The sequence below is a fragment of the Cyrtonyx montezumae genome, unplaced genomic scaffold (assembly GCF_038088225.1).
Source record: "Cyrtonyx montezumae isolate F1298 unplaced genomic scaffold, pur_monq_1.0 scaffold_8, whole genome shotgun sequence".
NCBI classification, from domain to species: domain Eukaryota; kingdom Metazoa; phylum Chordata; class Aves; order Galliformes; family Odontophoridae; genus Cyrtonyx; species Cyrtonyx montezumae.
The window spans coordinates 84,726,713-84,752,191 of record NW_027072089.1 but is presented as its reverse complement, the minus strand read 5'-3'; the positions used below and the strand labels follow the sequence as shown (position 1 = coordinate 84,752,191).

The 25,479-nt window shown below is 43.4% G+C and overlaps 1 protein-coding gene across 1 annotated transcript; it reads right to left on the bottom strand.

The window, feature by feature from the left end:
* Positions 1–13,498: 13,498 nt before the first annotated feature.
* Positions 13,499–25,194, bottom strand: LOC136058893 (mitochondrial calcium uniporter regulator 1-like). Its single transcript, XM_065752675.1, has 8 exons — positions 25,023–25,194; positions 24,829–24,942; positions 23,483–23,586; positions 21,371–21,472; positions 19,742–19,783; positions 17,562–17,642; positions 14,665–14,718; positions 13,499–13,567 (listed from the first exon to the last, which is right to left on the bottom strand). Exons 1-8 carry the CDS (start codon positions 25,192–25,194, stop codon positions 13,499–13,501), a joined length of 738 nt encoding a protein of 245 aa, XP_065608747.1.
* Between the last annotated feature and the right edge of the window lie 285 nt (positions 25,195–25,479).

The following is a 25,479-nucleotide window of genomic DNA, read 5'->3' as shown; positions in this document are numbered from 1 at the left end:
TAGCCCTCTGATGACACATTTGAAGTGCTTGTTTTGAAAAGCAGGTCTGAACTGCTAGGCTGTAAGCATGACAGTGTGTGTGGTTTGGCCCTATCAGTTGAGCTGAAGGCTGCAGCTAATTCATTAGTCACTGCGCACGTGCAACACAAGCTTTACTGTAGTCTCAAAACACGTAAAAACAAGGTGAACTATGTCAGAAAGCCTTAAAATTAGGCTCTGTTCCTCTCTTCCTCCACCAAACACACACTATGTACCATGAACAAGAGGTTATTTTTCATTACTCTTTTTTTTTTTTTCTTTTTCCCTTCCAAGACACCTTGGAATACTAACACATTCTGTTGACAAAGAGCCTGAAAAACTTTGTTCTGAAGTTACAAGAATGGAAGGAATTAGGTCAGCTTCAAAAGAGGAGGTTGGATGTCCTCGAGTCACAGCAGCCCTGGGACAGGAAAGATGTGAGGTTTTTTGGGGTGTTTCCTCAACTCATGCACTAGCTGCTATGGGAGGAGCTCAAGGCAAATAACACCAAGATGGGATTTGGCCAAAAGTTGGAAAACTGATAGTTAATTGCATTTGATGAAACTGCACTTAGGGTAATTGCTCTGTATTCCTTGTCACAAATCTGCTGTCTAGAAGGGGCCAGGCAGTAATGTTTCCTAGCCCTGCCAAGCACAGAGCTACTGGTTGGGCTTTCTGTGCCTTTCATTGCATGAAGCATCAAGTGGTTGCCCATGAAAGGCACAGTGCTAATGGCTGGACGTGGGGTAGCCTAGTGGCAGGAAATAATAAAGCAGTGGGCAGATTTCCATAGAAGTTCAGTTTTGGAAAGGCTGGCTGGCATCCTCAGCACAGATGGAGCACGAGCAGAATGCTGCACCCTGCGCTGTATCAGTGACTGTGTACTAAGGCTGTCCTGCAAGTTTGGTTTCAGCTTCCTTTGTTGTTTTTTCTTCATTATGCAGCTGCCTAAAAAGCTTCTTGTCTGCACCTGAAGCAGCATTCGAAAAAATCTGTTTTAATTATCAGCATGTGCATTTCTGTGACACATGTCCTGGTGGAATCTGGATACTGCTATGTTAAGTGATATCATTGTAATGAGCATAATATAGACCATAAGACCAAAAACAGAACACTGCTCCTATTCTCTCTCCCTGGGGATTAAAACCTCCCTCAGATAGCATTGCTTTGAACAGCAACTGTACAAGTTTTCTTTTGTTTGTTTGTTTCTTTCCATGCTTATTATTTCAAGAAGTGTATATAAAATATGTTTAGTTTAGGAGAAAACAAAAAGATCTTGTTCTTCCTGCCAGTGCTGTAGCTCATCCTCTGCTTCAGAAATCCATCAGATTCCTTCCCTCTCAGATCACCGGTTGCAAGGGTTCTGTAGGACAGATGTATGCCTTGTTTACATTGCACAACGGCACTGTCTTCAGGTTCTGCTCTCAGTGCGCATACACAACGTGGAATCACATCCAGCTCACTTGCTTTCCCTCCATTATGCTGCCTCTGAAGAGCCAAGAGGATTAAAAAAGGCAGCAAACATTCACTATTGTTACTAAGCCCAGTTCATCTGACTTTAAATAAACAAAGAAATAAATCCATTAGGAAATAAGACGCGACCTCTCCAAGTTCGCCTCCAGGAGAGAGCCATGCCTTCAGGAAGAAAGAAACAGAAAAGTTTTATGCCAGAGGCATTTCTGAGCAAGGTAAAAAGAAAATAGGAATCTAATCTGTTTCTGATGCATGTGCTGGGGCAGAAAACAGTTCTTAGACAAACATGTTTTTCCTGAGCAGCAGAACTAAGGAAGCCTGGTTTCCTATGGATTCACATCCTTTGTCCCACATCTCCCTCCCCTCCGCCACAGGAATTCCAGCTCCCCTCGTGCCTCCTGTGGCACTGTCACCACCACCAGACGTTAGACTGGGACAGTCTGGAGCTACAAAAACATTTGCTTGTTGTCAGCACGTGGGTGCTGGCCGGGCAGCTGGGATCCGCTTGCCTTTTCCTTGTCCAGGCAGGAACTCAGCTCCCTTTCCCTTGTCCTGCTGCCAAGTTTTATGAAAAGTTGGAAGAAAAAACAATTATGTCTAACACTCTCTCTCCTTTAACTTTGGTCAAAAACTGTTCTGCCAGACAGAGAGTTACAAAAATTATTAGGTGTGGAACAAACACTGATTGTGTAAGCTTCTTTTCCACAGGATATTCCAAGTTCAACTACTTTTCACGTCTTAAAAAAACAAAGAAACGCAACGGGATAAATTAGGAAATTTTCCCACAGTCATTTTCAGCTGCAATACAGCTTGTGTGAGGAACAGTAACTGATTTGCTATCTCACACTAAAGGCTATCATCTGATTTATTTCTTTTAACCAAGAAATCTCTGAAAGCTTCTGCTGCTGCTCTGGATGAGACCCGCCACATAGCTGAGTATTTCCAGCTCACCGCATGCTTGTTGTTGCCCCAGACACGCTGCCTGTTCTGTGCTCTGCTCTTTGTGTGCCTCCCTACTCCCAGCTCCAGGAGAGCCCTATTTTGCTGAATTTACGTGTTGCTTGGACTATAAACCATGTTGAGCAATAGGCATCATCTTCTTGGAGAGCTCCCTCTGTCATATTTGCTTGACCTTATGTTTTGTTTTGGTTGTTTATCATGGTTCCCTCAATACATGCTCTCTCTGCCTCCTGACCAAGCTGCGAGTTCTTTTTCACCCCAGAAAACCCCCACAAATCCGCAAATAACCGAGGATGGGTGAGGTGAAGGCACATATCTCCCAAACCACTCGTCTCCCTTTCATCACCAAACCAGAACGTGTCAGCTGCTGCAGCTGCCTTGTGGGCTGGGCAGAGCAGGACATGGCCCTCAGGAACAGCAGGCACTGCCATTGAACCGCACACAAAACAGGGTTCTGCGTGGCACTGTGGAAGGAACCGTGATAAGCCATGGGCTGGCAAGGCAGCACTGTCAGACCCCAAAGTGGGTGGATGAAAGGAGCAGAGGACACTTGTGCCACCACAGCACCAGGAAGGGCTTCCATTTTGTCCATTCCTCCTCAAGATGGCGACTGCTGCCTGTTTCTCTCAATGAAGTTGAGGCCCACAGTGAGGGACTTGCAGGACCAGGATGGTGAGGAGCAGGTTGAGGTACCAGGAGAGCACCTGAGGCAAGGGGGAGCAAGGTGGTACTATGATGGTAGTACAATCCAAGTCTTGTACCTCGAGGCGGAGTAGGGAAGGTGTGGAAATGGAAGACCATCAAAGAATTGAATGACATCAGTGCTAGGAGTTGGGCACAGTGAACATGTCCCTCCTTGCCTCACCACTTATGTGCATGTATATATGCAATCACACACTTTTTCACCTCAGGACTTCTGGTAGCAGATCAGAAGATCAGTCGCAGTGCAGTGAGGTAAAAAGCAGCTAGGGTAAAGATGTTTCCTCAGATTGTTCATCTGCTGAGGACCTAGCAGGAAGGGAAGATAACTGAAGTTCAAATTATCTATAATTAGATGCAGACATACACTAAAAAAACCAGAAACTTAAGAGATGATTTCAGTGTGAACATGAGGCTTAGTGCACTTTAGAATGTAGACATTCTTTCATCCCTTTCATATTTGTGCTGTATTGAGGGTAGTAACCCATTAGTGCTGTCTTGACTTTTACAGTAAATGATCTCAGATTGGCAGAAGATCAGAACATTGAAAAAAACAAAAACAAACAAACAAAAACAAACTTTAAAATCACATTTTTCAGACTCACTGAACACTAGGGCATGACACATGTTTTTGGTCTACAGAAATTTCTGTTAAAAAAAAAAATCACTGACATAGTCCTGACACAACGTTGTATGTACAACTCTGGTAAAATATTCCAGATAGCTAAAACAAATAAAGAAACAAATGAAACCAACAACCAAATAAATAAAACAGCAAAAAAAAATTCTCTCCAGTTTTTATGTAAACCTGGAATGGAGATAGGTTATCTATAGAGTCTTATCTTTACTTTGCTATCTAACGTAGATATGACGCAATATAACATGATCGCATCTGCTGGTGCAGGTCTTCCAAACAGATTTCTTCCTGATGCTTTTACTGGAGAGCTCCAGTGGTCAGGAAATTCTTTATAATTTCCATCCTAAACATAATAATGGGAAGTCTATGTCTTTCACCTTATGCAATTATTTCCATTTTTTGTGTGTTTGCTTCTAACATAGTACCCTTGAGAGCACTTAAGGGCCAATTTAGCATCAGTGTTTATTTGTTAGGCTAAACAAATCAAGTTTCTGAAGACCCTAATAGTCTTTATCTGAACGCATCCAGTTTGAATTGGTCTTTTCTGAATCCCTATGAACAGAACTATTTTCTTTCCCATTTAAGAAAAAATGTGAATGTTTGGAAATTAATGATGATGATGGTAGGGTTGAGAGCTAACGGTCTGGAATCAAGGGGAAGGCCAATAAGACAGATATTATTATGGGAACCAGCTACAGGCCACCCAACCAGGATGAAGAAGTGGATAAGATACTTTATAGACAGATGGGTTAGGTCTCAGGGTCTCTACCCCATGCTCTTGTGGTGGACTTTAAATTCCCAGATGTCTGCTGGAAATATAATACACCAGGAAGGGAGCAGTCCCAGAAGTTCCTAGAGTGGGTGAGAGATAACTTCTGACATAGACGGTGAGGGAGCCAACAAGGGGAAGCATGCTCCTGGACCTGCTGCTTGTTAACAGGGAAAGTGTTGGGGATGTAAAGGTTGGAGGCTGTCTAGGGCAAAGTGACCACAAAGTGATAGATTTTTTTCAATCCTTGTTGAAGGAAGGAGGGGAGTCAGCAGAACCGCCACCCAGGACTTCCGGAGGGCAGACTTCGGTGTCTTTTGGACGATGGTTGAGAGAGTCCCTTAAGAGGTAGTTCTGGAGGGCATGGGAGCCCAGGAAGGATAGGAAAACTTCAAGGAAGTAATTTTAAAGCTGCAGGAGCTGACTATCCGCAAGTCACAGAAGACAAGCTAACGGGGAAGAAGACCAGTCTGGCTCAACAGAGATCTTTGGCTGGAACTCAGGAATAAAAGGAAAGTTTATGGTCTTTGGTAGAGGGAGCAAGCAACTTATGAGGATTACAGACACGTAGTGAAGCTGTGCAAGGAGAAAATTGGAAAGGTCAAAGCCCAGCTAGAACTGAACTTGGCCACTGAGGTGACGGACAATTAATATTTCTATAAATACATTAGCAGTAGGAAGAGGACTAGGGAGAATCTCCATCCCTTGTTGGACACAGAGGGGAACACAGTGACCAAGGATCAGGATAAGGCATTAAGTACCGCAGTCTTCTTTGCCTCTTCAATACTAAGACTAGTAGTTCCCTGGGCACGCTGCCCCTTGTGCTATAAGATAGGGATGGGGAGTAGAATAGGCCCTGCATACACCACGATGAGATGGTTTTGAATCTGCTTCAAAAGCTGGATACTCACAACTTCATGGGGCCAGATGGATTGCACCCTAGAGTGCTGAGGGAATTGGCAGATGTGGTTGTCAAGCCACTGTCCATCATCCTTCAACAGTCCTGGCTAACCGGGGATGTCCTAGTGGACGGGAGACTGGCAAATGCGATGCCTATCTTCAAAAAGGGATGGAAAGATGATCCCGGTATCTACAGACTTATCAGTCTCACATCAGTGCCAGGGAAGGTTATGGAACAGATAATCCATCACAGATCAATTAAAGGTCAACCAGGGGATCAGGCCCAGTCAGCATAGGCTCATGAACAGTAGATCGTGCTTGACAAACCTGGTTTTGTTTCTATGACAAAGTGACCCACTTAGTGGATGAAGGTAAGGCTGTCGATGTGGTCTACCTGGACTTCAGTAAAGCCTTTGACACTGTCCCCCACAACATCCTCATGGAGAAGCTGGCTGCCTATGCCTTGGGTGGGCATACACTCTGCTATGTGAAACACTGGCTGCATGGCCAGGCCCAAAGAGTTGTGGTCAGTGGAGTTAAATCCAGTTGGCAGCCAGTCATGAGCGATGTTCCCCAGGACTCTGTACTGGGGCCACTCCTATTCAACACCTTTATCAATGCTGTTGATGAGGGGATTGAATGCACCTTCAGTAAGTTCATAGATGATACCAAGTTGGGAGGGAGCATTCATCTGATGGAAGGTAGAAAGGCACTACAGTGGGACCTGGTTAGACTGGATTGATGGGCCAAGGCAAACTGTATGAGTTTCAATAGGGCCAAGTGTCAGGACCTGCATTTTGATCACAACAACCCCAGGCAATCCTACAGGCTTGGGGAGGAGTGGCTGGAAAGTTGCCTGCTGGAAAGGGACCTTGATGTGCTGATGGACAGTCAGCTGAATATGAGCCAGCAGTGTGCCCAGGTGGCCAAGAATGCCAATGGCATCCTGGCTTCTATCAGAAATTGGATGATGAACAGGACTAGGGAAGCAATCCTGCCCATGTACTCAGCACTGGTGAGGCCTCACCTCAAATTTTTCAGTTCAGTTTTGGGCACCTCAGTACAGAAAGGATGCTGGGGTACTGAAGGCGGTGCAAAGAAGGGCAACAAGGCTTGTGAAGGGCCTGGAGAATGTGCCCTATGAGGAGCAACTGAAGGAACTGGGGCTGTTTAGTCTGGGGAAGAGGAGGCTGAGGGGAGACCTTATTGCTCTCTTCAAACACCTGAAAGGTGATTGCAGTGAGAGGGGGGTTGATCTCTTATCAATGGTAACAAGACAAGGAGAAATGCCCTCCGGTTGCTGCAGGGGAGGTTTAAGTTGGTTATGGGGAAAAACTTTACAGAAAGGGTTGTTAAGCACTGGAATAGGCTCCCAAGGGAGGTAGGTTGAGTCACCATCCTTGAATGAGTTTAAAAACCATCTGGATGTGCTGCTCAGGGACGTGATTTAGTGATAGGTTGTTAGAGTTAGGGTGGTATGGTTTGGTTTAATTGGATTTTATGATCTCGAGGGTCTTTTCCAACCTGAGCAATTCTATGATTCTATGATCATGAGATTGCTTCTTAATAGCATTATTTTTGTATTTTCAAGTTAGGTTATGTGATCAAAATACAGGTCTGTGCCCTTGAAGAGATCTCATTCCATTTATCTGTCCATTGCTAGGCCTCGTCACTAGGTTTTTGGAAGAAATAGTTTCTGATACAACAGTACACTTGGGCTTTACAGCTGTACTCAAGCCATTGCCTGGTCGTGCAGGTCCTGTGCTCGGGCTGACTCCCGGCCTTCCCGGCCCGGTTCCCGAGCTGCTGCCTGGTCGCCCAGGTGCTGCACTTGGGGTGACTACAGAGAACTGGCCAAGATCTGCAGGCAGAAAATTAGAAATGCTAAAGCCCAGCTTGAAATTAGGCTGGCTACTGCTGTAAAGGAGAACAGGAAACCCTTTTACAAATATATTAACAGCAGGAGAAAAACTAAGGAAAATTTCCCTCCTTTACTCAACGAGGCAGGCAATATAACCACAGACGATAAGGAAAAGGCTGAGGTTCTCAATGCCTTCTTCACATCTGTCTTTAATAGACAGGACAGTTATCCACATGGTACTTGCCCTGACCTGGAAGTCCGGGACGGGGTGCATAATGCACCCCCTGTGATTCAAGCAGAGACGGTCAGAGATCTTCTCCTCCATCTGAACTGCCACAAGTCCATGGGGCCAGATGGGATCCACCCAAGGGTGCTGAGGGAGCTAGCAGAGGTGATTGCCGAGCCACTTTCTGCCATCTATCAGCATTACTGGTTATCTGGAGAGGTCCCACAAGATTGGAGGCTTGCCGATGTGACTCCCATCTTCAAGAAAGGCCGTAAGGAAGACCCGGGGAACTACAGGCCTGTCAGCCTGACCTCGGTATCAGGGAAAGTTATGGAACAGATGATATTGAGGGAGATCACACGACACGTGCATGGCAATAAAGGGATCAGACCCAGCCAGCACGGGTTCACCAGGGGCAGGTCGTGCTTGTCCAACCTCATCTCCTTCTATGACTGGGTGACCAGACAGGTAGATGAGGGAAAGGCTGTTGATGTAGTCTACCTGGACTTCAGCAAGGCCTTTGACACGGTCTCCCACAGTATTCTCCTAAGGAAACTGGCAGCCCGTGGTGTGGACAGGTTCACTCTTCTCTGGGTGGAGAACTGGCTGGAGGGCCGTGCCCAGAGGGTAGTGGTTAATGGAGTTAAGTCCAGCTGGCGTCCTGTAACGAGTGGTGTCCCCCAAGGGTCAGTTTTGGGGCCCATCTTGTTTAATATCTTTATTGATGACCTAGACGAGGGAATTGAGTGTAGGCTCAGTAAGTTTGCAGATGACACAAAGCTGGGAGGATGTGTCAAACTGCCTGAGGGTAGGGAGGCCCTTCAGAGGGATTTGGATAGGCTGAACAGCTGGGCTGAGCTAAATGGGATGAGGTTCAATAAGACCAAGTGCCGGGTCCTGCACTTTGGCCACAATAACCCCATGCAATGCTATAGGCTTGGGGCAGAATGGCTTGAAGAATGTAGAGAGGAAAAGGACCTGGGGGTGTTGGTTGATGCTCGGCTCAACATGAGCCGGCAGTGTGCCCAGGTGGCTAAGAAGGCCAACAGCATCCTGGCCTGTATTAGAAATAGTGTAGCCAGCAGGAGCAGGGAGGTGATCATCCCCCTGTACTCAACTCTGGTACGGCCGCACCTCGAGTACTGTGTTCAGTTTTGGGCCCCTCACTACAAGAAGGACATTGAGGCCCTGGAGCGTGTTCAGAGAAGGGCAACAAAACTGGTGAGGGGTCTGGAGCACAAGTCTTATGAGGAGCGGCTGAGGGAGCTGGGATTGTTTAGTCTGGAGAAGAGGAGGCTCAGAGGAGACCTTATTGCACTCTACCACTTCCTGAAGGGGGGTTGTGGTGAGGAGGGGGTAGGTCTCTTCTCCCTGATAAGTAATGACAGGACGAGAGGGAATGGCCACAAGTTGCGCCGGGGAAGATTTAGATTAGACCTGAGGAAGCATTTCTTTTCTGAAAGAGTGGTCAGGCACTGGAATGGCCTGCCTAGGGAGGTGGTTGAGGCACCATCCCTAGCGCTGTTCAAGAAGCGTTTAGATGAGGTGCTAAAGGACTTAATTTAGTAGTTGGGTAGAGATAGTGATAGGAGGATGGTTGGACTAGATGATCTTATAGGTCCTTTCCAACCTTATGAACTTATGAACTTATGACTCCCAGTTTATGAATTAACTATTACACTCCAAAACTTTGAACAACAGTTTCCACCATCACGTGCTTCCATTGCAGCTATAGTAGCAGAAGAAGTAGGTGAGATAAAGAAAACTATACTGGACGAACTGTCATTACTGATGAATAGGGATGAACCTGTGTCAGTATTGGAAACACGTGATGAAGACGAGCATGACGCAAAGAATCTGATGAAGCAATTGATCAAACTGTTGAAAGTCTCGGCCACCAAAGGCAACCGCCCCTCTGCACGAGCAAATGACGGCAGTAACATCATGTCACGTGTGGCCATGTGGAGCTTCTTACGAGAAAACGGAGAGGACATGAGGAAGTGGCATAAAAAACCCACTCCTGTACTGCGAGCACGGGTGAGAGAACTACAGCAGAGATCAGCCACCAATGAAATTGCTCCCGTCACTGCAGGTAACCAATAGAGGGGCCCTGCCCTCAGCCAGGGGAGGGAAAGGGATAACAGAGTGTATTGGACTGTGTGGATTAGATGGCCTGGCACATTAGAGCCACAAAGATATAAGGCACTGGTGGACACTGGTGCACAGTGCACTCTGATGCCCTCGAGTTATAAAGGGACAGAATTGATTCATATTTCTGGAGTGACTGGGGGTTCTCAGGAACTGTCTGTGTTGGAGGCAGAAATAAGCCTCACCGGTAAAACCTGGCAGAAGCATCCCATGGTGACTGGACAGGGGGCTCCATGCATACTCGGTATTGACTATCTCAGAAGGGGACATTTCAAGGATCCCAAGGGGTACCGATGGGCTTTTGGAATAGCTGCTGTAGATGCAGACAACATTCAGCAGCTGTCTGTTTTACCTGGCCTGTCAGAAGATCCGTCTGTTGTGGGGGTACTGAAAGTGAAAGAGCAGCAGGTACCTATCGCTACAAAAACAGTGCGCAGACGGCAGTACCGCACCAACAGGGATTCCTTGCTCCCCATTCATAACTTGATCCGTCAGCTAGAGAGCCAGGGAGTGATCAGCAAGACTCACTCACCTTTTAACAGCCCCATATGGCCGGTGCGTAAAGCCAGTGGAGGATGGAGGCTGACGGTAGATTACCGTGGCCTGAATGAAGTCACACCCCCGCTGAGTGCTGCTGTGCCAGATATGTTGGAGCTGCAGTATGAACTGGAGTCAAAAGCAGCCAAGTGGTATGCCACTATAGACATTGCCAATGCATTCTTTTCTATTCCTTTGGCCACAGAGTGCAGACCACAGTTTGCTTTCACCTGGAGGGGCGTTCAGTACACCTGGAACCGTTTGCCCCAGGGGTGGAAACACAGCCCAACCATCTGCCATGGGCTGATTCAAACCACACTGGAACAGGGTGGGGCACCTGAGCACCTCCAGTATATTGATGACATTGTTGTGTGGGGTGATACAGCAGAGGAAGTTTTTAAAAAAGGAGAGCAAATAATCCAGATTCTTCTGGGTGCTGGTTTTGCTATTAAACGGAACAAAGTGAAGGGACCTGCCCAAGAAATTCAATTCCTAGGAGTAAAATGGCAAGATGGACGTCGTCACATTCCAGGAGATGTGATTGACAAAATCACCAGTATGTCACCACCCACTATCAAGAAAGAGACACAGTCTTTTCTGGGTGTAGTAGGTTTTTGGAGGATGCACATCCCAAACTACAGCCTCATAGTAAGCCCCCTCTATCAAGTGACTCGGAAAAAGAATAATTTTGCATGGGGTCCTGAACAGCAGCAGGCCTTTGAGCAAATCAAGCAGGAGATAGCCCGTGCTGTGGCCCTGGGGCCAGTTCGGTTGGGACAGGATGTGAAAAACATGCTCTACACTGCTGCTGGAGAGAAAGGTCCCACTTGGAGTCTGTGGCAAAGAGCCTCTGGGGAGACCCGAGGCCGACCCCTTGGATTTTGGAGCAGAGCGTACAGGGGTTCAGAGGAGTGCTACACTCCAACTGAGAAGGAGATTTTGGCCGCATACGAGGGGGTTCGGGCTGCCTCTGAAGTAATTGGTACTGAGACACAGCTCCTCCTGGCACCTCGACTGCCAGTGCTGAATTGGATGTTCAAAGGAAAGGTTCCCCCCACCCATCATGCTACCGATGCCACCTGGAGTAAGTGGATTGCACTGATTACACAGCGAGCTCGGATGGGGAACCTCAACCGTCCAGGAATCCTGGAGGTGATCATGGACTGGCCTGAAGGCAAGAAGTTTGGAACATCCCCATCAGAGGAGATACCACGTGCTAAAGAGGCCCCACCATATAACGAACTACTAGAGAATGAAAAGACGTATGCCCTCTTCACTGATGGATGGTGTCGTATTGTTGGGAAGCATCGCAGATGGAAGGCTGCTGTGTGGAGCCCCACACGACGAGTTGCAGAGGCCACCGAAGGAGAAGGAGAGTCAAGCCAATTTGCGGAGGTAAAGGCCGTCCAGCTGGCCTTAGATGTGGCTGAACGGGAGAGGTGGCCCATGCTATATCTTTATACTGACTCTTGGATGGTGGCAAATGCTTTATGGGGGTGGTTGCAGCAGTGGGAACAGGACAACTGGCAACGGAAGGGTAAACCTATTTGGGCTGCTGAACTGTGGAAAGACATTGCTGCCCGAACAAAAAGGTTGGGTGTAAAGGTGCGCCACGTAGATGCTCATGTGCCCAAGAATCGAGCTACTGAAGAGCAGAAAAATAACCATCAGGTAGATCGAGCTGCCAGAATTGAGGTGTCTCAGATCGATTTGGACTGGCAGAACAAAGGAGAGCTATTTTTAGCTCGGTGGGCCCATGAGACCTCTGGCCATCAAGGAAGGGATGCGACCTGTAAGTGGGCTAGAGACCGAGGGGTGGACTTAACTATGGATGCCGTTGCACAGGTTATCCATGACTGTGACACATGTGCCATAATTAAACAGGCCAAGAGGATGAAACCCCTCTGGCAGGAAGGGCGATGGGAAAAGTATAAATATGGGGAGGCGTGGCAGGTTGATTATATCACCTTGCCACGAACTCGCGATGGTAAGCGTTACGTGCTCACCATGGTGGAGGCGACCACTGGGTGGCTTGAGACATACGCAGTACCCCATGCTACCGCCCGAAACACCATCTTAGGGCTCGAGAAACAAGTCCTATGGAGACATGGCACTCCAGAGAGAATTGAGTCCGATAATGGGACTCATTTCAAAAATTCTCTTGTGGATATCTGGGCCAAAGAACACGGCATTGAATGGATCTACCATATCCCCTACCATGCACCAGCTGCTGGTAAGATCGAGCGCTACAACGGGTTGTTAAAAACCACGTTGAGAGCAATGGGTGGTGGGACATTCAAGCACTGGGAGAAGCATCTGGCAGAAGCCACCTGGCTGGTCAACACTAGGGGATCAGTCAACCGAGAGGGTCCTACACAGTCCGGCTCCCTACAGACCATAGAGGGAGATAAGGTCCCTGTGGTACATGTGAGGAGCATGTTGGGAAAAGCGGTGTGGGTCCTTCCAGCCTCTGGAAAGGGCAAACCCCTCCGTGGAACCGTTTTTGCGCAGGGACCTGGGTGCACCTGGTGGGTAATGGATAAAAATGGGGATGTCCAGTGTGTCCCACAAGGGAATTTGATGCTGGGGGAATGCAGTCTGTAATTACGTGTGTATGTATGTATATATATATATATATATATATGTTTCTATGTAACTCATGTTATTACTGTTTGGTTATGTATAGATGTGTGTTAAGCATGATGTGATGATGTGGAATAAGGGGTGGAATGTTGTGGTTTTGATGCCGGTATTCCACATCAGAGCATCACGCAGCAGTGAAGGAGTTAATGCTGGGGGAGCAGCAGAGGGGAGGGGCGGAGCTCCGCACCGGATGCAGGCGGCGCTCGGTCTGGGCGCGTTGCTCTGGGCTGCCGTGGAGGTTCAGCACGTGTGCTTCCCCTGCAGGTCCTCCTTAGCGTATAGCTTCTGGTTTGAAAATTTTTCCTCTCTCTTTCAATTGTTCAATTTTATTGGATTTAGTAAAGTTACCGTTCCTGCTCAGATCGTGCCGTTGTTTTCTTGTCGACCCATCCCTTCCCGCTGTTTCCCCCTCCCCCTCCCGGAGCGCGGCTCTGCTCGGGCGGCCGCGCAGCGCGGCCACTGACGCAGTTTCTTTTTCTCTCCCCTCTCCCTTCTCGGTTTTCCCTTGGGTCACTGTCACGGACAACACCGTGACAAGAAGTAAGCACGATTCAGTTAACCCTAATCCTACTTAAACAAGAGCGCCTCCAAGCCACAAAACATTTAGTTTCAGTTTTATACTAACAATCACAATTCCAGTCCAATAGATGCTATTTTTCTGCCTGTTTGCGTCAGAGCTCGATCTTGTTGTGCATGCTAGAAAATAAAACAAACATAATTTGAACAGTTCCATGTTTATTTAGAAATGTAACCCATTCCTCTCAACTGTACTTCCAACTCCTCCTTAAATGTACGTTAATGAAGTAATTTGCATTCAAAGCAAATGAGTTTTTTCCTAGCTTGCCATATCTAAGGAATTGAACTCAGTACACTTTCATCGCACGTTCAGTAACATGTAATCTAGAACATGGCAGAATTGGGTGCCTTCTTATCTCAATCTAGCAGCATAATCACTCACTTTAATCTGTCACCTGGCCCACAGACATTCAAGTCACATCTCAATTACAATAGCTATTGAGAAGTCTAAGAGACTCTTGTGATAGAAACATACTGGAGAAGCATGAAAACGTATGGATCCTTAGAAATATCAGAATAGGTCTTTTGATGTAAAAACCATGTCTCCTTCTTGCAGTGAATTCTACTGCAGAAACGTCTACAGAATGACGAAGTCAGAATCTGATTATGACAGAAGACAGGACTTCATAGAAAAAAATGAGATGGAATTATTACTCAGAAAGGACTGAAAGATCAAGCTTGTAAAGTCAGAACAGCTGCTGCTCTGGTGCTGGTATTTTCAAATCATCACTACTGAAACGTTGTCATCAGTTAATGATTTATGACTAGAGGTCTTCCTGTGAATAATTCTCTACAGTAATGAAACAAAACGAAGAGGAATACTTTAGTAAAGGTTTCTGCTAAAATGAAGCCAAATCAATCAAGATAAGTGTTTCAGTTCCACTGAACACGGAAAACGTCACTGATTTAAAGAAACGAAAAGCAACCTTAAGTGTTCTGCCTACAGAAAATGCTACATACTTGAAATTTCAAAACAAACCAACAAACAAAAGCCCACTGAACAGGTTATGATGTACTAACATATATAAGCCTTCCTATTCTGTAGATGCTAGAGTTATCTGTAACACTATGGAAATACATAGAAAAATAACAAATCTCAATGACGTTTTGTACATTGAAGTGTGTCTAAGTGCATGAGCAGCTTCAAAAATAGTACCAGCTCTCTAAGACAAGTAAAAAAAGCTTTGTTATATAATAACAAGCTACCAAGTTCTTACCAATTCCACTATTTCTGTCCTCATTTCGAGTAGTTTTCTTTCATTAAGTGAATGCTGGAAGGGAAAAACAAAAAAAAAAGACAGATAAATATGATATCATCCTTAAGCCTTTTCCCAAATGCTTAAAAGCATGCTTCCTTTTCTGTTCTTTGCTTTCCAGTTTTCTACAAAACTGAATCTGAACGACCATGTTGTCCGACAACACTTGAAAGAGAGTATTGCAAGGTGACTGCTGTCACTTGGAAAGCTGAATTTAGACAGGTGTTCAACACAAGCTGGAACAACGAAATACATTAAAAAGCAGCTGGCAGAAAAGTTGGCAGACCTGCATTTTGACCTGTGATTCTGAAGAGGAAATAGGGCAGTTAACTAACTCACAGAGCATACGAATGCCAAGAAGACTGAACCATCTGCCTTCTTCAGTAAGGGGAGTGGTTTTTAAACTGTCATAGCAAACTCAGCTACCAAAGATGTTTCACCAGCATTACGGCAATTCTCTATTCAAAATTTTGAAATGGTCCGAACAACACCTGGGGAACACCACTGAAAATGCTATATTTGGTAAACATAAAACATTTGCATCTCATGTCAAGTCACTGGTTCAGAAACACTTGAAAGATAGGTACTATAAATCAGAAGTCCTGGTTTACTTAGAAACTCTGGTTATCTGGATTGAAGGAAAGGTAAACACATTCAAGAAGCATACCTTTAAGGCAGGTTTCTGATACATGAACAGGCATTATTTGACATCTGTAATGGTTCCTACCTGCTACTAAAGCAATTCAGTTACTCCTAGGACAGCTGCTAAGCCATCAGTGCAGAGTATTAAGTCATCAGGCTCCCATCTCAGAATCCTCAGTTACACAGCAATAACTTCATCTCCTGATGTTCCCATGTGAAAAGTGACTTCTTTTTCCTTCCAGTCTAGAGGTATATCTCACTTTGTCATCAAACTCAGACTAACCTACATAAACGCCTCAGCGCTGAAAAACTCTCTTTAAAGATCCAGAACACTATTTGAACTTCTAACAGATCTAAAGATCCAATTAAGAAATAGCATAAGGCTACAAACATAGAAAAAAGAGACAAATAATAATGTGTCTATAATTAATAAAACATATGTTACTAAATTCTGCAAATTGATGACAAGGACAAAAAAAAGAAATCAGTAGCATATATTGTCTCAAAGTGAAATTCCTCAACCTGTTAACATGGCAAAACATTTATAAAACAATGCAATTTTTAAAAGTCATGTATGAAGTTTAACATAACAGTGCCCCATCCCTGGAGGTGCTTGAGGCCAGGTTGACTGGGGTCCTGGGCAGCCTGATCTGGTAGGTGGCAACTCTGCCCACAGCACGATGGTCTTTAAAGTCCCTTCCAATGCAAGTCATTCTATGATTCTGCATGGACAGAACCACATATTAACAATCTGGTTATCACCACCAAAGGTAGATTTACATTTAAAATAAACAGTGTAACACATAGATTGAAATAGTTTCTGCTTAACTATGTATAGGTGCTGTTATCAAAATAGATGTTTTCTGAATAATTTATATTCTGCAAGCCACTCTGTTGATGTCCGCATTTGTTCAAGTTTGCCTTGTGGCTAGAAGCTAGGTCAGCCCCAAGGTTTTTAAACTGAGCTTCAAGAAACCAAAATGCATCCTTTTGTTATAAAACACCAAAACATGTCTGTAATAATACAAGTACATAAGAAGAAAGGCAAGGTTAACCCCACTCTGAAGTTAAACAGGGAGATTTCCCCTTAAGTCCTTTTTTTTTTTTTTTTGCAGTTCAGAGAAAATGCAGTTCTGTCAGATGCATCTTGATATTTCTAAACAGCAAACTTGAGCGACACAGTGATGCAAGAGCACACGAATGTAAGTGAAAGTTTGTTCCATACTTCAGGATTTTCAATTCAATCTGTATCGTTGCAGATATAAATCAGGGCATAAGCAGATGTGCATTAGGTAATGAAGACTTCCACTTCACATTTGCTGGAGAGTGAACTTATTAAAAGATAAAGCATTTAGAGTTTGAAACATAAGAAATGGCTGACATGAGTGCTGGCAAATTAAGATAATCTCTTTCAGCATTAATCTCAAGCAGGCGACAACTTCAAGGGGGCATACACAGAAAGTGACTTACACCCCAACATTTCTTACTGTTGAGATTGCAAGTAAATATTACTTCTTCATTACCCACCTGTGATAAAGGGACTGAATTAAAATTTGCAGAAAAATGTCACTAAAAGATGTGTCCATTTCAATGATGAAATTCAGGTTCATAAAAGCTATTCAAAAAAGATCTAAAACCAAATTTCTACTCAGAGTGCTCCATCTAATGCAAAATTATGTATCTTCTAATTTTTCATTTCTGTTAATCTAATTAAAACGCTTGTCAATTAAATTCTACACATATTTCAAAGTCAAAAACAATCAGAATCAGTATCAGTTACAATGAAAATTAATCACAACTACTTTCACAACACATACTGCCTGACAGACTAGCCACACTGAATTCTCCCGTTACAGGGAAAGGAAATATCTTCAGTAATGGCAAGATAATGAAATGCTTATACTTAACTCAGTGTGACGATATATTACTAGCACAGCTCTAGAAAATCTCCAGGCAGCTAGTTGGAATGTTTAAATGCAAAAAACTGAAATATTTAACCGTAGTACATTAATGTCAATACTGAAACAATATCAAAAGAGACAGACATACAAAGAAACTCCCCACCACTGTACCCCATATTACAGCATTCAAGGATGACTAATTTGGATTAATAGCATCTTAAAAAGGAATAATACTACAGATTAATATTGAACAGACGTTCTTATCCAAATTCAGAGATTATTCAATTTTTAGATGTTTCTAAGAAGAAAGTGAACAGAACTTTCCAATTCTTTTACTCTGCTCATCTCTAGGTTTAGATTTAGTTTGTTGTCAGCATGAACTCTGGTAATTTCATCCTTATGGGAATACAAAGGATAAAGCAGTGAACAAGAATTTCTATTTAATTGTAAGCAAAAACAAGTTAGACAAAAATACTGTGCCTCTTTCTAATTAGAGAGGAACTGGATTCTCGAGACACCCAATGTGCTTAGATTTCCTAAGTACAAGTGTTCTTGCCCTTCCACTTGTGGTCTGTAGGATGAATTCATTCTCATTGGAACAAATAAAAAACTGACTACTTTTATACCAGAACACTGAAAACAAGAGTTGATAAAGAACACAACTTTCTACAAATTCTGGGCATGTTTCATAAACCTACAACTCACTAATTTTAGAAATCTTTGCCTAGGTACACTTTGAAATTGGACTTCCATGAAGGAATCCTGATACTCAAGATAACTAAGCTCTACTATTATAAACTAAGCTCTACTATTATAAACTAAGCTCTACTATTATAAACTAAGCTCTACTATTATAAACTAAGCTCTACTATTATAAACTAAGCTCTACTATTATAAACTAAGCTCTACTATTATAAACTAAGCTCTACTATTATAAACTAAGCTCTACTATTATAAACTAAGCTCTACTATTATAAACTAAGCTCTACTATTATAAACTAAGCTCTACTATTATAAACTAAGCTCTACTATTATAAACTAAGCTCTACTATTATAAACTAAGCTCTACTATTATAAACTAAGCTCTACTATTATAAACTAAGCTCTACTATTATAAACTAAGCTCTACTATTATAAACTAAGCTCTACTATTATAAACTAAGCTCTACTATTATAAACTAAAACAGTTTACAAGTTTAAAATTTAAAAGGAAATGTTTCTAAAGACTGCATCTAGGCTCTCAGAAAAAAAACAAACACTGACAACTTAGACGGAAAATGTTTATTATTTTTAAACACATAACTTTTAAAACTATCACTAAGTATTTTGTTTCATGGATAACTCTAAGCAGTTCCTACTTCATCTTCAGTGACAGCTGACATTTTAAATTAAATTCCCTGCAGGAATTCTAGCCAGATGACACTTTGTCATAAGGCAAGCTACTGATGGGATGAATGTGTGGGAGATTCAAGAGATTGATGATGTTCTGGGATATTCTGCAGTTAAAAACAAGTAAACATCTCTCAAATAGACTGATGTCAGCTAGACAAGACTTCATTAAGTAGTATGAATAATAATGACACTCAATTTCTATGCTAGGATTTTTGAACCTGTTGTAATTAGATGGCCTTACAGCAGGATGTTGCAATTTAATGAAAAGATTGTGTTATTTTGAAGCCTTTACAACACTGTGTCAATCTGTCCTTTAGAAGTATGAGCAAATGTAATCATTAAAATTATTTTATATTTACAGTAAAAAGTTAAATTTAAAGACATTTAAGTTAAAAAAAAAAAACAAAACAAAGATGACTCAGATCTTTCACGTTCTACCACTGAATACGCTAACTCATATACTTATATGCAAGCAAAACAATGAAGTTCAAGACAAAAATCAGATGCTGAATGTATTTTAAAAACTTTATTCTGAAAGCTAGTATGCATTAAGCCCTTCCTAACATGAAACAGTTTCCAACCTTAATCATTTTTGCAAGAATTTCTGTCTGTGTAAAAGCTACATGTTCATCTAAGTAATAGGTTTTGAAGCAGTCTTGATGAGAGAAAGCTATTTCGACTGTAAGTCAGGAGAAGCAAACTATAAAGAGCAGAAACACAGCACTGATCTTTAAACCTGTACATAATTAACAAGTGAGTTTCCTCCAAAAAACACATTTTCTTGCTAAGGTCATTCACTCCCAGGCAAGTGGGACCAAGCATACTGGTCCCAAACTTAGAGGCTAAGACATTTAAAAGCTATTTCAAATTCTGGACAGTTAAATTTAAATTCAGTTACTTGTACAGTTTACAATTCTCTCGCAATAAATTAAATACATGTGAAACTGACTTCATTGCAGCCCAATCTGTCCCCTCAATTTCAGTTTCATTATCCCATATATACAACAATCAAACACAACGTTTACAATAAAATCGTAACAGCAACATTTTTTAAGTGAATAAGAGACGTGATAATTCTTGATTATATTGGTACAGTATCTTACCATGACTTGCTTCTTTATCTGCTGGAGTTCAAGTTTTATTCTCTGGGAGAGCAGAAAAGAAATGTACATTTTAGTATTGTACACAGAAACCGACAGTCTATAAATATAGGCAATTTCAATGATTAGTAGCAATTACTATAATCCACACTGTGAAAGGAAGGTGTCTTAGTTTCAGCTGGAATGGATGTTTTTTTTTTCAGTGTCTGGTTCGATGCTATGTTCAGGTTCTAGGAGAAAAATAATGTTGACAACACACTGGTATTTGTAGTTGCCTGCTCAGCAGCATATACAGAGCCAAGACTACGTGCAGTGAAGGGCCCAAGGAGCTGGGAGGGAACAGAATTAAGACAGTTTACTTAAACTGGCCACAGGGCTATTCCATACCAAATGATATCAAGCAGAAGGAGTTTTGAAGGGAGTTGGAGTTCATCTCCCTCTCTCTCCCACTGCTCAGGATGCTAGCTGGGCAGCAGTTGGTATGGTGAGCAATTACTTGTGCATCACTTGTTATATCTATTATACAGACATACTATTTTCCTTTCCCCTATTTTAGCAGATAGTTTTATCTCAGCCTATGAGTTTTACTTTATTAGTTTTTAATTATCTCCCACATCCCACTGGGAAGGGGGAGGAATGAGCACATGATGGTGTGATGCTCAGCCACTTGCCAGGTTAAACCACAACAGAAGGCAGAATGAATGTGGTTTAAATCCATCTATATCCTCAGTATGTGTGTAGACAGACCCAAGTGTATGCACATACGTACTCACTCAGTAGTGCACATTTCCAAGCATCAGGACAGAAGCTAGTACTGTCCCACAGCACTACAGGTGGCCAAACGCACAGGATGGCATTAGCAAGGGTAAACACAGCCAAAGGTAAGTGATTATTCTCCCATGTTTAGCACTTGTGAGCTTGCACCAAAAAAGCTGTGTCCAGCTTTAGGCTCTCTGGTATAAGACAAATGTTGACATGCTGGAACAAGCTCAGGAGAGAGCCACCAAGATGATGGGAGACTGCAGCAAGTAGCATAGGAGTGGAGAGCAAAAAGAGTAAGCAAGACAGTAAGCAATAGGTTTGTTTAGCCTTAAAAAGAAATTGCTAAGCATCAAAATGCAGCCAGCAATTCCCTGAATGGTCTCTAGGTAAGTTCTACACTTCTAAGGTAACTTAATCTATCACTATTTCTTTCAGAAGAAATATGAAATAGGAATAGTTGTAGCATCTTCTATTAATGTATGAAAATTATTCTAACAAAAAAGAGCAACAGCTGCATCAACAATTTAGGATATACAGCTCAGTAGCTTCTTCCTCCCTCATTGCTTTCTTCTCTATTTCACACATAACCAGGAAGATTTAAGTCTTTTGTCAAACTCCACGAGACTCCCAACAGCCCATTTTTCCAGCTTCCATCAGGATGGAGAGGCATCAATAGTCTGTTGGTCAGCAACTCCTCCCAACTTTGGATCACTCACAAACTTGCTGAGGGTGCATCCTGCCCCTTCACGAGGTTATTAATAATTCGGTGTTAAACCATATCAGCACCCAAGTTTGTACCTTGGGTACAAACCACTTTTTTACATCCTTAATGAAAAACAAGTGGTACAAGTCGAAGATACTGATTTTTACCTCATTTTCTGAACGAAGAGCTGAAAGCTCACTTTTTCCCAATATAATCATATCCTTTTTCACTCCATCAATATGGGACATAACTTGTTGAAGAGCAGTCTCCTTTAAAAGACAGAAGACAAGCCTCAGGACATGTAGCCATAATGTTTTTCTCATCTGCGCGTACAAATACAACAGGCTATTCAGGTACTCTGAAATTTTTAATCTGGTAATTTGAGACTGATTATTTCAGTTTCAAAGAAAGCAAGACAGACCAAGTGAAAGTGACGAAACAAGCAAGTTGTGGTAAATCATTTGTAATCAGAAATTCTAACAGATCAGAACAGTTCAACTAATAGCCTAGGATATACTCTCTTCTAAGCCTTCAAATTCTTAACCTAGCAAAGGCTTTAGGGAGAAGGGAGAAAAGGTGCCACTGTGCTAAAAGAGGAAAGCCAGCTTCCACACCAAGACTCCCCAGTGCCACCCTACTCTTGTAACTTCCTCCTTTTCCACCTTCCCATGGAAGAGAGCTCACTCCACTTTCCTATTCAGCTGAGCAGAATCATGCACTATACTTACACTTTTAAACACTCTTCTCACTGACAGAAGTGAGCTGACAGATGGCAAACAAGCATCCTTCTTCATTTTGGAGGATGGAAAGGTCTGTAGATTCTGCTCTAGATGTTACACTATCCACATGCGAACAGGGATTCCCCTCTCATTGCTGAACTTTACCACTAATAAGCAGGTCCTTGCTTTTGATTCTGGACTAATACCATTAAAAATCTGACACTATAACTTCGTTTTTGACAAGTAAGGACAGTCTAATTTACAGCACTGTTTAGAAAAGGCTACCTGACTACAGCACTTTAAAAAGAATTAAAAAAATGCAGTGGGTCAGTGTATTGGACGTATCACAAAAGATCTGCAGGAAGACTACTGCCATGGATATCTCCTTTCTTATTCCCTGATGTGTCCAGCTTACTTTCATTCTCTCTCCTCTTCACCAAACAGTTTTCTCACATGAAGATAGCAACTCAGTTACCATAAAATTAGTTAAATCCTTTGTTTGTAAAGTGACAGCCTCACAGAGCTAAGAACTTCAGTTACTTCTTCCCACTAGCATTGCCTATTTGACTCACTTATGTGTGGGAATTCCAGCATACTAGATACTGCTAATCACATTCAAAAGATGCTTAAGTTCCACGATACAGCTAAATGTGTCTTACGCTGAATTTGGTTTTATTTCTGGAGGCTGAAGTGCCTAAAAGCATAACATAGCAATATTCAACACTTTCACGTCCACATGCTTACACAGATCTACCTGCGTACACTTTGTCTAAGGATTCCCTCCCAAAAATAAAACAGCCAATCCCCCCACAAATTCACTTCAAGTCAATGCAATTTTCTGGTAGCCAAGATGGATCTCTAGATATTCAGAATTACCAGTCTATTTCCAAGCAAGTTTTCTTCAGTTCCTCTCACCAGTTTATATATATATGCTGCATGGATTTAGAGTATACCATGAATAACATGCAGCAAAGGAAACAGAAAACTTACAAAATCAGCATCCAAAACATACTCTTCCTGAGCGTTATCAGTACATACAACTACACTAACCACACACTAAAATCATTGCAAAGAAGTTTAGCTCAATTCTAGTACAATATAAATGTCACTATGACAGAAAGATATATTTAGAAACAGGCCACATAACAGAATGGTAAATTACAGGAGGAAATCTTTTTCTTCACTGCTGTATAACTAGAGAAAATAATGTAGGAGCTGTAAATAGTTAAATCCATGTTTAGAGTATCTCCTATGACTGAGTAAAAGCCTTTTCAGGTTAAAATAAAGCTAGGAGGAAACAAAGAAACAAACAAAGAAACAAAAAACTCATGAACATTGTACCAGATGGTAGTTCCTAAGTGTCAAGGTCCATCACAACACTTTGATAGCTGCTTGATAGATTCAAGACAAAACTCAACAGCCGGTGGATATTCAGGGATAGCTGTTCACTTTCAAGTTTTTAAACACGGTCTACCAGTAAATAATACAGCAATGTGCATTTCATTAGCAGACATACCGGATTTCAACTGACTTTAACCCTTCCACCCTCTTTGAGCTAACCTGCTGTACTTTGGTCACCATGTCCTTGTAAATCGTATCCAGGTTGGTGCTCACGATTTTCACTAATGCAGATACAATCACTTCCGACTGTTGAGTAGTGAATCCTAAGTAAAACAAAATAGAACAACATTCAGCTGGACAGCTGATGAAGATTATCGACTTCTAATATACATTACAAAGTTTTTTAAAAAAGCAGTCAGTTATGAAAGGTAATAAAGTACATTCCTCTCCATCTAGCACTAGCAGAGCACAACCGGGCAATACAACCAAGTTCCTCCACTCCAAAATAACGCCTGTGACATAGCTGTTTCTGCAGTACAGCACTATTACAATATCAGCAAGATTAATGTTGGAAGTATTACAGAATGCCATCTCTTGGGTAATTATAAGAAACCTGGCATTCAAAAGCAGATACCTACCTTCAGTACACTCTTAAGTGGTACCATGGAAAATATGCAAATCTCAGCAATTCCCAACAAAGAGCTCTGATTTTAGGCCTGCCAAGTTCTGAGTCCATCTTAAAATACACTTTGAACTCTGTGCATGGTGAACTAGCACAAAACATAGTTTCAAATATGTGGCAGGTTAATGTTAGAAAGCAAATCTGGGGTCTGAGAGTGAGTAACTTTCAACAGCAGAGCTGCTTTAATCATTTGCCGTCACCAAAAGCGCGTACCCTTACTCCTGCTGCTATGTATGTGTCCCAGTGCTCACACAGCTGCACTATGAGCTCATTCATGTCTCAGAATAATGTCAATCAAAAAGAACTGTAGTTTGAATTACAGAATGGCCTGGGTTGCAAAGAACTTCAAGGATCATCTAGTTTCAACCGCCATGCCGTCGACAGGGTTGCCAACCACCAGACCAGGCTGCCCAGAGCCACATCCAGCCTTGCCTTGAATGCCTTCATGGATGGGGTACCCACAACCTCTCAACCACTCCCCCAGGTCCTATCACTATCAACACACGTAAAGTTCCCTGAGAGTTAGGCTGGCACACACGAAGGATGAAACTATACAGGAGGAGCCAGTGATTGGGATCCCTCCTTTCCAGCGCGGTGAGCTATCACAATGCAATTCAGCCATGCGGTCCTTCTTCCTCATGCTACTGAGGTAGCAAAGGTACTTCATCATGAACCCAAAATGATCTCTTCCCTTACGTTTTAGGGTAAGAGAAGGTATATTTTATACAGCATACACACTCCACCCCAAGAGCTGCATTTTTTTTGCAGCAGCCCACGTTCAACCGCATTCCAACAGTTGCACACTGCTGCGGATTAATTAACCGAGCTCTGCAAGCTAAGAAACCCCTCACGACCCCCCCAAGGAACGTACGTAGCAAATTACCATTTTCTTCCAGGAGACACACCAGAGCGTGAGTGTCAAAAAAAAACTTCCTACTTCCCAGCAAGGAAACACTGCCCTTGCTCTGTAAAAACGAAGACGCAGAGTCGCTGACACCTGAGAAAGACAAGCAGAACACTGACGTACTGCTCGAGCCACACAGGAGCTCCCCGCTCCCCACGCCCGCCCGCTCTCACCGCTCTCCCCGCAGCGCCGGGCCCGGCCCACGCGCCGGGCCCACACCGAGCCAACGCTGACGGCGGCCCCCTCGCGCGGACAGGCGCTGAGGCCGCGCCGCGTGGGGGAGGCGGAAGCGGGCGGGAGGGCGCCGCGGGACCGCAGCACGAGCAGCGCCCGCCTCACGGCCATGCCGCCCGCACCCGGCGGCACGGCGGGCGAAGAACACAAACCGCCGGCGCTACCGGAAGTCTATGGCTGAGCACGCACCGCCCTTCCGCCGCGGACGTCAGTCCGCTTCCGCTTCCGCTTCCGGAACGGTGTTCCGCAGTGGGGCTGCGCGGATGCTGGCGGTGTTTGGAGTTGTGGCTGCTCTGCTGCTGTGAGGTGGAGCGCTGAGACCTTTCCGAATGCTTTACTAGAGCGGGTCGATGTTTTTCAGAACCGTTCAGAAACCCACGCAGTGTATTTTCCTTG